Below are 12255 nucleotides of genomic sequence, written 5' to 3' on the forward strand. Positions count from 1 at the left end.
CCCTCCCCTGCCCTCCCACGGGTGATGTAATCAGATTCATGCCCAGAAAGGGTGTAAATAACACCTACCTTGATGCTGCTCGTCTGCCCACGCCTTATCCTCCCACCCCCTTTCACAGGTTCTGCCCCCGCCACCCCCACTCCAGACATCGGGGCAGTGCCATCCACCTAGCATTGGGGTGCCCCCCCCCCCCCCCCCCCCCATTAGGATCAGGTCACTTGGATCAGTTTGGGAAAATACCATCCTGGGATATCCACCACAATGACAAAGGATTGAAGGAGAGCACTGAGAGTTATTGATGGGGTGGAAAGCTGTACATTCTGCTCCCCCAGGATGAAGGGAGGGATTTCCAGTCACACAGGGAGGGTAGAGCTGTTTGGGTAGTAAAACCTCAGCACCACCATCTTGCCGCCGGAAGCAATGGCCCTTGAAAAGATGACGGTGAGCTACAGTCAATGTGGTGTAGGTGCACCTACTGTGCTCTTAGGGAGGGAGTTCCAGGATTTTAACCTAGCAACAGTGAAGGAACGGCGATATATTTCCAAGTCAAGATGGTGGCTTGGAGAGGACCTCTAGGTGGTGGGGTTCCTAGGTATCGGCTGCCCTTGTCCTTCTAGGTGGTGGTAATCATGGGTTTGGAAGATGCTACCTAAGGAGCCTTGGTAAGTTCCTGCAGTGCATCTTGTACGTGGCTTCTACTGTGCATTGGCGGTGGAGGGAGTGAATGTTTGTGGAAGGGATATCAATCAAGTGGGCTGCCTTGTCCTGGATGGTGTCGAGCTTCTTGAGTGTTGATGGAGCTGCACTTATCCAGGCAAGTGGGGAGTATTCCATCATGCTCCTGACATGTGTCTTGTCGGCGGTGGACAGACTTTGGGGAGTCAGGAAGTGAGTTACTCGCCACGGGATTCCTAGTCTCTGACCTGCTCTCGTAGCCACAGTATTTATCTGGGGGCTGGTTTAGCTCAGTTGGCTGGATAGCTGGTTCATGATGTAGAGCACGGCCAACATTGAGGGTTCAATTCCCCTGACGGCCGAGGTTATTCATGAAAGTCCCGTCTTCTCAACTTTGCTCCTCACCTGAGATGTGGTGACCCGTGGATTAAATCACCACCAATCAGCTCCCCCCTCAAAAGGAAAAGCAGCCTATGGCCATCTGGGACTATGGAAACTTGATATGGCTAATCCAGTTCACTTTGTGGTCAATGGATGTTGATAGTGGGGGATTCAGTGATGATAATGTCATTGAATGTATGGGTTGATGGTTAGGTTTTCTCTTATTGGAGATGGCCATTGCCTGCCATTTGTGTGGCGTGAATGTAACTTGCCACTTCTCAGCCCAAGCCTGGATATTGTCCAGGTCTTGCTGCATTTGGACGTGGACTGCTTCATTATTTGAGGAGTCGTGAATGGGTTAAATATTGTGCAGACATTCACAAAAATCCCCACTTCTGATCTAATGGTGGAAGAGAGGTCATTGATGAAGCAGCTGAAGATGATTGCACCCAGGACACTACCCTGAGGAACTCCTGCAGTGATGTCCTGGAGCTGAGGTGATTGATCTTCAACCACAACAACCATCTTCCTTTGTGCCAGGTGTGACTCCAACCAGCGGAGAGTTCTCCCCTGATTCCCACTGACTCCAGTTTAGCTTGGGCTCCTTGATGCCATATTCGGTCAAATGCTGCCTTGATGTTAAGGGCAGTCACGCTCACCTCACCTTTTGGCATTCAGCTCTTTTGTCCATGTTTGAAACAAGGCTGTCATGAGGTCAGGAGCTGAGTGACCCTGACGGAACCCAAACTGAGCGTCCGTGTGCAGGTTGTTGCTGAGTAAGTGCCATTTGATAGTATTGTTGTTGATTCCTTCCATCACTTTGCTGTTGATGGAGAGTAAACTGATAGAGTGGTAATTGACTGGGCTGGATTTGCCCCTGCTTTTTGTGTACAGGACACACCTGGGCAATTTTCCACATTGCCGGCTGGATGGCAGTGTTGTAGCTGTACTGAAACAGTTTGGCTGGGAACACGGGCAATAGTATTGCCGGAATATTGTCAGGCCCCATAGCCTTTGCAGTAACCAGTGCCTTCTGCCATTTTTTGATATCATGTGGGGTGAATCGAATTGGCTGAAGACTGGCAGTTGTGACACTGGGGACCTCTGGAGGAGACTTGCCACATCTGACTGAAAATGACTGCAAATTCTTCAGCCTTGTCTTTTGAACTGATGTCCATCATTGAGGATGGGGATATTTGTGGTGTCGCCTCCTCCAATGAGTTGTTTAATTGTCCACCACCATTCATGACTGGATGTGGCAGGACTGCTTAGCTCTGTCTGTTACTTGCTGTTTATGTTGTTTCACAGGCACGTTGTCCTGTGTTGCAGCTTCACCAAGTTGACACCTCGGGCAGGATTTTCCGGTCGCCGATGGCCAAATCACGTTTGACGAACGGCCGGAGAGTACCTGTTTCCGACCAAATCGGGGGGGGCAGCGCCGCTTTCACGATGCGCCATCCCATTCAAAGCGGTGTGCCCGCAGAGTATACCACTCGACACACCGACGGCCTCAGGACGTTGGCAGATGCCCACACCCCAATGCTCGGCCCCCGACCGGTCGAGTTCCCGACGGTGTCGGTCGTGGGTGGTATCATCCGTCTTAACTTGCCGTGTGCGGACTCAGTCCAACGCCACCACAGTTGGAGGAGGGCCGATCCGTGGGCAGGGGGGATCTTGTCAGGGGCTCGGGGCACTGTTGGGGGGTGGTCCGGGGCGCACGGGCCAGTCAAAGGTGGGGGGCGGGCTCTACTTTACAAGCCGGGTCCGCGAGTGGGAGCTGTGGTCGGCGTTGCACGGCGCAGCCCAGCAATTCTCTGGGCCATATCGGCAGCTAGAGCCGGGTGCTCTACGCTGCTCGGCTGCTAGCCCCCAGCCAAACAGAGGATCAGTGGCCAATTTATGCCGAATCTTCGGTCGTAAAACACCACCGTTCCCACACCGGCGTGGGGACATAGCTGCAGAATCGGAGAATCCAGCCCCCCATCTTTTGGTGGCAGGTGAAATTTAATACAGGAAAATAAATGGTACGAAGAATGAGGAGGCACAATATAAATTAAAGGATACAATTTTAAAATTGGGGGTAGATGTCCTCAAATCATTGAAGGTGGCACGGCTGCTTGAGAATGTGGTTAATAGGGCATCTTGAATCTTGGCTTTATAAATAAGGGCATCAAGTCCCAAAACAAGGACATTGTGGTGAACCTTTAAAAAAACTACTGGGTTGGCTCCAGCTGGAGTATTGTGTTTTTAAAAAAATGTATTTTATTCTAAACACGTGTAAAAACAGTAATATATACAACAGTACACTCCACAATCTCACAGTCCACAGTTTGTACACTTTTTACCCACACCCTCCTCCCTCCCCATCCCCATGACAAACAGTTTCTCAAACATTGTCGTGAACAACCCCCAACTCAAATCTGATCTTTTCCAACCAGAGAAAGTCATACAGGTCCCCCCAGCCATGCTGCCACCCCTGGCGGTATATGCAACCTCCAACTCAGCAATATCCTTCACCGGGCAATTAGAGAGGCAAGATCACTATATCGGCCCCCTTTCCCTCCATCAGCCCCGGCATTCTGACACCCCAAAGATCGCTACCATTGGGTCCTGCCTGACCTCCACCCCATAATGTTAGATAACGTCCCAAACGCCGCTTCCCAGTAACTCTCCAGCTTCTCGCAAACTGTGCACATAATTAGCCGCCACTACTTCAAAGAACCCACTCATCCTCGCTTGGGTCATATGCACCCTGTGCACCACCTTGAACTGAATCAAGCTCATCCTCGCATAGGAGGAGGTTGAATGCATCCTACGCATCGCCTCACACCACAGACCACAGCCTATTCTCCCACCACAAACTCCTCCTCTTGATCCTCACCATGCTCCCTCAACCAGCCAAATATGTCCCCAATCCTACCCTCTCCCGACTCAGCCGGGAGCAGCAGTTGCTCCAATAGGGTGTACCTTGGCAACTTGGGAAACATCCTCCACTCCTTTCTTGCAAAGTCCCTCATCTGCATGTATCTAAATTCATTCCCCCGTGGCAACTCAAACCTCTCCCCCAACACATCCAGACATGTAAATTCCCCTTCCAGATACGTCCCTCACCCTCACCAGGCACGCCTCCCTCCACTTCCCATATCTCATCTATCTCCCCCGGCTTAAATCTGTGGTTCCGCACAGCGGTGTCAACACCGACATCCCCTCCAACTTAAAGTGTCCCCTCAGTTGATTCCACACCCTGACCGTCGACTGCACCACCGGTCTCCTCGTATACGTTCCCGGAGTGAACGGCAGCGGAGTTGGAGTATGGTGGTTAATGTGCAGGAAACATTTAGAAGACTGATGCCGGGGATGAAAATTTTCAGTCACCAGGATAAATCGGAAAAGCTGGCTTAGAGAAGGCTGAGGGGAGATGTGATAGAGGTGTTCAAAATCATGAGGGGTCTGGACAGAGTAGATAGAAACTGTTCCCTTTGGCAGAAGGATCCAGGACCAGACAACACTGAAATAAGGTGATTTGCAAAAGAACCAGAGGTGACATGACGAAAACTTCTTTTACATGGCACGTAGTTGGGATTTGGAATGCACTGCCCAAGAGTGTGGTGGAGGCAGATTCAACCATGGCTTTCAAAAGGGTCATTATCTGAGGAGACAAAAAAATTGTAGAGCTATGGGGAAAAGGTCAGGGAGTGGAAGTTACTGAGTTGCTTGTGCAAAGAGCAGACAGAATAAATGGCCTCCTTTTGCGCTGTAACCATTCTATAATCCTCAGGTCAGAGAGACAAAGATTGTGGACATTTATAGAACTGCTGATGCTAAAGGTAGCAAGAAATTGTTGCAAACCAGAACATGAAGAGAATAAAACTGAGGCCACTCAATGGTATTGACAGGTTCTGACGCTGCATGAACACCCTTATAGATTAGACCCATTGAGAAGGTACCTTATAGATTAGACCCATTGAGAAGGTACCTTATAGATTAGACCCATTGAGAAGGTACCTTATAGATTAGACCCATTGAGAAGGTACCTTATAGATTAGACCCATTGAGAAGGTACCTTATAGATTAGACCCATTGAGAAGGTACCTTATAGATTAGACCCATTGAGAAGGTACCTTATAGATTAGACCCATTGAGAAGGTACCTTATAGATTAGACCCATTGAGAAGGTACCTTATAGATTAGACCCATTGAGAAGGTACATTATAGATTAGACCCATTGAGAAGGTACTTACTAGCATGCCCTCCATGTACCAAAATAACTCAAGTAGGTTTAACAACTTTGGTATGGACTAAATGGAGATTCCACAGAGGCTCGGATAGTTTCAAACAAGTAAAATGGAGCAATGGATGGCATTTATTCAAGGGTATGGAGAGAGATAAGAGGCACATGACGGTCATCACTAGGGAATTGACGAGAGCTGGGAAGGTCACACTAGCACAGCAACAAACCAACATGACAATTATATTCATAAAGGATGACAAAACAATCCAGAAAACTGCATTAATCTTACATCAAAAATGGGTAAAAGAAAATTGCAATTGATTATTGGTAGCAAACATGAGGATTGGCAGCACATGAATAACTGAGCATAAAATAACTGTAAAAAGTCTTACAACACCCCTGTTAAAGTCCAACAGGTTCGTTTCGAATCACTAGCTTTCAGAACATTGCTCCTTCCTCTTCGAAACAAACCTGTTGGACTTTAACCTGGTGTTGTAAGACTTCTTCCTGTGCTCACCCCAGTCCAACGCCGGCATCTCCACATCATAAACTAACTGACAGCGAGGCAACGGTCATACCAATAAAGACAAGGAGCAGGAGTAGGCCATTCAGCCCCTCGAGCCTGACTGATCCGTTGGTAACCTCATATCTGCACTCTGCCTACCTCCGATAACCTTCCATCCCCTTGCTAACCAAGAATCTGTCCACCACTGCCTTAAAAACATTCAAAGACTCTGCTTCCACTGCCTTTTCAGGAAGAGAATTCCAAAACACTCAAAACCCCCTGAGTGAAAACATTTAACCTCATCTCCATTTTAAATGGAAGACCCCTTATCCTGCCTGGCCGACCTCCTTGAGGAAAAAAGTATGTGAAGCCAATTGTGGAAAGCTGATGATTATACACTCAGACTTCCAGAAGGTATTTGACAAAGTTCTCGACATAATGCTGCTACATAAAAGGAAGGAAGAAAAATACATTTTGTTATGTCTGAGGAAAGGATGTCTGGCAAATTACCTGATGTTGGGTCTGGCGATGCCATTGCCAATAATGAAATGAAGTTTTTCCAGGTTTGACATGGGTCTGTCTGTGATAGAATTTTCACCCAAAAGCCGCTCTTCTCCAAGCGACGGATTCTGTGGAACCTGTGATGTCAACCAGGAGGTCAGTAGAATTTTGGAACCAGATTCACAGCATTTGCAGGTTTGTGCATCGACTTCGAAATATATGGCCAGCCCTTTGCTGGGTCAAAATCATGGAACTCCCTCCCAGACAGCACTGAGGATGTACCTACACCTCAGGGACTGCAGCAGTTCAAGAAAGCGGCCATTTTCTCAAGGGCAATTACGGATGGGCAACAAATGCTAGTGAGGCTCAAATCCCTTGAACGAATAAAGAAAAAGTCCTAGACTACTATAGACTATGGGCAGCACGGTAGCACAAGTGATTAGCGCTGTGGCCTCACAGCGCCAAGGTCCCAGGTTCGATTCCCTGCTGGGTCACTGTCTGTGCGGAGTTTGCACGTTCTCCCCGTGTCTGCGTGGGTTTCCTCCGGGTGCTCCGGTTTTCTCTCATAGTCCAAAGACGTGCTGGTTAGGTGGATTGGCCATGATAAATTGCCTTAGTGACCAAAAAGGGTTAGGAGGGGTTATTGAGTTACTGGGATAGGGTGGAAGTGAGGGCTTAACTGGGTCGGTGCAGACTCGATGGGCTGAATGGCCTCCTTCTGCACTGTATGTTCTATGTTGTTCCATGTGCCAGTTGGGGTGCTGGGAGGGTGCGTGTCAGACATGGGAGCACCACCACCTGCAAGTTCCCCTCCAAGGCACACACCATCCTGACCTGAAATATATCACAGTTTCTTCATTGTTTCTGGATAAAAATCACTGGCACTCACTCCCTAACAGCGTTGTGGGGTATCTATACTACATGAATGGCAGCGGATCAAGATTTAAAGTCGATAACTCCCCAGGCCCAGATAAGATGTATCCTCGGCTGCTGTGTGAGGAAAGGGAGGAGATTGCAGGGGTTCTAGCGCTAATTTTCAAATCAGCTCTAGCCACAGGAGAGGTGCAAGAAGACTAGATGACAACTAATGTAGTACCATTATTTAAGTAGGGAAAAGCCAGGTATTTGCAGGCCAGTGAGTCTAACATCGGTGGTGGAGGAATTATTGGAAAAAGTTCTGAGGGACAGAATTAATCTCCACTTAGAAAGACAAGGATGGGCAGCACGGTGGCCTAGTGGTTAGCACAACCGCCTCACGGCGCTGAGGTCCCAGGTTCGATCCCGGCTCTGGGTCACTGTCTGTGTGGAGTTTGTACATTCTCCCCGTGTCTGCGTGGGTTTCGCCCCCACAACCCAAAATGTGCAGAGTAGGTGGATTGGCCACGCTAAATTGCCCTTAATTGGAAAAATAATTGGGTAATCTAAATTTAAAAAAAAAAAAGAAAGACAAGGATTAATCAAAGACAGTCAGCACGGCTTTGTCATGGGGAGATCTAACAAATTTGATTTAACTTTTTGAGGTGAAGACGAGGTGTGTAGATGAGGACAGTGTAGTTGATGTAGTCTACATGAACTTTAGTAAGACTCTTAACAAGATCCCACATTGGAGACTGATCAAGAAGGTAAGAACCTGGGATCCAGGACAATTTGGCAGATTGGTTTAGTGGCTGAAGGCAGAGGGTGATGGTCAAAGCTTGTTTTTGTGACTGGAAGACTGTCCAGTGGTACAGTGCATTGACCGGTGCTGGGTCCCTTGTTGTTTATAATGATCTAGGCGCGAATGTGGGGGTATGATCGGTAGGTTTGTAGATAGCACAAAAATTGGTGGTGTGGTAAATTGTGCTGAGGAAAGCCTTAGATTACAGGATGATATGGATGGGCTGGTCAGTTAGGCAGAACAGTGGAAAATTGAATTTAACCCTGAAAAGTAAGGTGATGCGTTTTGGGCGGACTAACAAGGCAAGGGAATATACAATGAACAGTAGGATGCTGGGAAGTACAGAGGACCATGGGGACCTTGGGTGCAGGTCCATAGGTCCCTGAAGACAGCAGGACAGGTTGATAATGTTGATAAAAAGATATGGAATACTTGCTTTTATTGGTCGAAACATAGAATGTAAAAACAGGGAGGTTGTGATGGAATTGTATAAAACAGTCGATAGGTCACAGCCAGAGTACTGTGTGCAATCCTGGTCACCACACGAGAGGAAGGATGTGATTGTATGAGAAAGGGTGCAGAGAAGATTCATCAGAATGTAGCCTGGGCTGGAGAGTTTCAGCTATGAATCCCAGTTGGTTAGGCTGGGATTGTTTATCTTAGAGCAGAGAAGGCTGAGGGGAGACCTGATCGAGGTGTATAAAACTATGAGGGATATAGATGGATGAGAAGAAACCTTTCCCCTTGGTAGAGGAGTCACTAATCGGGGGGCATAGATTCAGATAGGTATGGGGCAGGAGATTTAGAGGGGGTTTCAGGAAAAACCTTCACCAGAGGGCGGTGGGAATTGGGAACTTACTGCCTGAAAGGGTGATAGAGTTGGGAACCCTCACAGCATTTAAGAAGCATTGAGGTGAGCACTTGAAATGGCACATTATGCAAGGCTACGGACCAAGTGCTGGAAAATGTGATTGAAGTAGAGAGGTGTTTGATGGCTAGCACATACCCGATGGGCCAAAGGGCCTCTTTTTGTGCTGTATAACTCTATGACTCTATGGCTAGGACTAAGGCACGGCACTACTACCTTTGCAAGGGCAATTAGGGATGTCCTCGCCAGACTCTATGAGAGGATAAGAGAAATAGCTGGATTGTATGCTAGCTCCAAAAGCCAGAACAATTTGCCACTGTGAAAATGGTAATGTTTGGTCAGGTATTTGAGATATGAATTCGAGAGAAACATCTGTTCTAGTTTCCAAACAGCCATGAACATGTTGAATAAGGTTGGTTAATCGCCCAAATATTTACGGGAGGATCCGGGTCGGAAACCCGGAAAAGTTGGGGACAGATCTAACAGCAGGACTACAAAATCATCCTTTTCTTCTTGCAGGAGAGCAGCACCAACATTGACAATGAAGGGACCGCTTGTGATGGTGATCACATCTCGAGTGTAATTGAGTGTTCTGAGTGGGGATGGGAGGAGTCAGTGGATTTCAGGGGCCAGGTTGTAAATTGGAAATTTGTGGAGGGTGTGTGTGGGGGGAGGGGGGTTGCAGAAATAATCGCCGGTTGTTCTAGGGGTGAGAGGAGGGATGAAGGCTTTTGTTTTAAGGGTCGGGGCTACTTCCACTGGCCCACAAGGAGTGCTATAAAGTGCACGTCCATTCTGGATTTGGCAGCTCCCATCTCCCTTTCATCGCCTGGTTTCCCCCAGCCCTGGCAGACCAGGCTGGCAGCATTTCAATTTAAGACAGGCTCCCAGTTGCACTGTGCGAGCTTCGTTTAAAATGATAATAAAGAGTCATGACTCCCCTGGGTGGGATACATGCACGACCTGTAAACCACCCCCACACAAACAGTGTCAGCTACATACACAGCAGGTTGAGGATGCATTTCCGGGTTTCTTTCAGGGACTAATCAGTGGCCCCTGCCTGCTATGTGGAAATTAACATCAAGGCTAAGATATTGATGTGTTGGGTAAGCTGGGTCTGCGAGGACTGCGTTTACTGTAGCAGTGAGAGAGACAGGCTTCCAACACTTGAAGAAATGCAACTCGATTTTATTGAACTCTTAACTATCATACATACTAACTGTGGGTTGACACTATGCTGAGTTGACTGGAGACCTGAGGCTAACCTGACCAGACTATCTTACTACCACATGGCGTGTGTTCTAGTTGCTGCTCACGGGCTCTGACTGTCTCAGAGGCTGCATCCCGAGAGAGCGGGAAAACTAGTGCCCTCTGGCTTTATAGTGGTCGTGTCCTGTCTGGTGATTGGCTGCTGTGTTCTGTGTGTTCATTGGTCATTCTGTGTGTCAATCAATGCCTGTCTGTGCACCATCATATACTTGTGTGTATATTATGACAGATATGGGAATGTAGAGGGAGATAAACTGCCAACGACCCTAACAGGTTTCCACCATCAATTGGTAAAAACATTCCCCAGGACCAAAACATCCAACTCTTCAAAACCTAACAACTTACAGCAGAGCTGATAGTTTTTGTCCACAAAACAGGAAACACTGGGTTTCGGGTGCAGATGAAATAAATACCCTGGTCACAATGGGTTACCATCCAGGGAAAAACCTCATGAGGAACACAATCAGCTGTCAATGGTACTGAGCAGTATGCCCATGTGATTGACATGGTTCAAATGTACCATGATGGCAATGTTGGGTTTAAGATTACTCACATTTAACTTTGAGGACAGTTTGTTGTTCAACCTCTTGGAGTTTCTTCCATGATTTGGGCCCTGGAAATGAAGGGAAGCTCGTGTTATTGTCCAATTGTCCACCTTTACTGCTCTTCAAATCTTTATGATTTCTGAAACATTGAAATACTGCTAGATATTCCTTTTCTCCCTTGTAAGAAAATTCACTGCCATTGACCAAATACAACCTGCACCCCCCCCCCCCCCCCCCCCCCCGGATGTCTATGGGGGTCACCTTTGGCAGGACCAGACGATCCCACCCTGAGAATCTGGAATCTGCTCCTGTTGGTCACTGCATTCTTTGAAAGAGTGGCCTCCCAGATCTTAATGACCACCATCAGGGGGCACAATTAAACATCACAAGCAGAAAATGTCCCTGGAGGTGTGGGAGTTTGGGGGGATGGGGGTGTGACGTTGTAGTGGCAGAGGGGGGAATGTAGGATACTCATTTCTCTGACCCTCCGCTGCGATCTAGATGAGAACTAACAAAAACCCCTGGAAAGTGGTAAGCCAGCTCATTTATAAGTGAAGCCTGCACGTCAATAAGGACCACATCTGGAATACTGGGGTGGAATCTTCAGCCCTGACCGCCGCAAGAACGCCACGGGCAAGACGCCGACAATGGAAAAATCAATTGATCTCGGGCGGGATTCTCCGGTCGCTGGGCGAATGCGGCCGGAGAATCCCACCCACTGTGTGCAGTATTGGTCACCTTTTAAGGAAAGATATAAATGAGTTGGAAACATTTCAGAGAATGTCCACTCGACTAATACCTGGAATGGGGGAGGGAGGGGAGAGAGGGATGGGGGGGGGGGGGGGGGGGTCAGGGGTTCAAATCCCATCACAGCAACTTGTGGAATTAAAAATATTTACTCATAAATTCTGGAATTATTAAGCTCGTCTCAATAATGGTGACCCCGAAACTATCATTGATTGACTTTTTTAAAAAAACTCCACCTGATTCACCAATGCCCTTCAGGGAAGGAAATCTGCTGTCCTTACCTGGTTTGGCCTACATGTGACTCTCGATCCCCAGCAATGCTCTCTTACCTGCCCTCTGAAATGGCCTAATACTCAGTTCAAGGGCAGCTTGGGATGAGCAACAAATGACATCCATGTCACAAATAAGAATAAATTAAAGAAACAATGCGACCTACACTAGAATATAATTCTAGATTAGGTTAGGCCACATTCAAACCTAGATAAGTGGCAGCATTGTTGAACAAAACAGAATAAGAATGTGGGTGATAGTCTGATTCAAGGATTAAGCGTGCCCCTTGTGTACAAACTCCATACATGAGCAGGCGGCAGTGTGTCAGCATTTAAAGAGTTAATTGTACCTCATTCCCAGCCTGATCAGTGGCCAAGCGAACCTTGGACATCTTGCCAAGGGATTTGTTGTGCCTCTCAGAGGCCTGAGCAAACGTCCTGGGCTCTTGTAGATCACCCATGAACCGCAGAATAATATTCCAGATTGCCAAGGAAGCCTGAGAAAAATTAAGATTGCATATTAATAACAACATACACTGGGAATCAAAGATCCCTGTCACATCAATTAATTGATAAAATATTAGGAATGATTTCAACCCCAATTGTG

The 12255-nt window shown here is 47.6% G+C and overlaps 1 protein-coding gene across 6 annotated transcripts in view; it reads right to left on the minus strand.

Moving 5' to 3' along the window:
* LOC119976212 (unconventional myosin-VIIa-like) overlaps positions 1–12255 on the minus strand; it is a 270037-nt gene that overhangs the window by 102805 nt on the left and 154977 nt on the right. For all 6 annotated transcript variants that reach the window (XR_005462884.1, XM_038816529.1, XM_038816530.1 and 3 more), the window contains 3 exons: positions 11999–12145; positions 10641–10700; positions 6303–6430 (listed from right to left, as the gene is read on the minus strand). Coding sequence is in view for 5 of the 6 variants with exons in the window: in XM_038816529.1 (XP_038672457.1) it covers positions 6303–6430; positions 10641–10700; positions 11999–12145 (335 nt within the window). In the remaining variant the exon portion in view is untranslated. The remainder of the gene's footprint in view (positions 1–6302; positions 6431–10640; positions 10701–11998; positions 12146–12255) is intronic.

This window comes from Scyliorhinus canicula, chromosome 13 (assembly GCF_902713615.1).
Source record: "Scyliorhinus canicula chromosome 13, sScyCan1.1, whole genome shotgun sequence".
Lineage (NCBI taxonomy): Eukaryota > Metazoa > Chordata > Chondrichthyes > Carcharhiniformes > Scyliorhinidae > Scyliorhinus > Scyliorhinus canicula.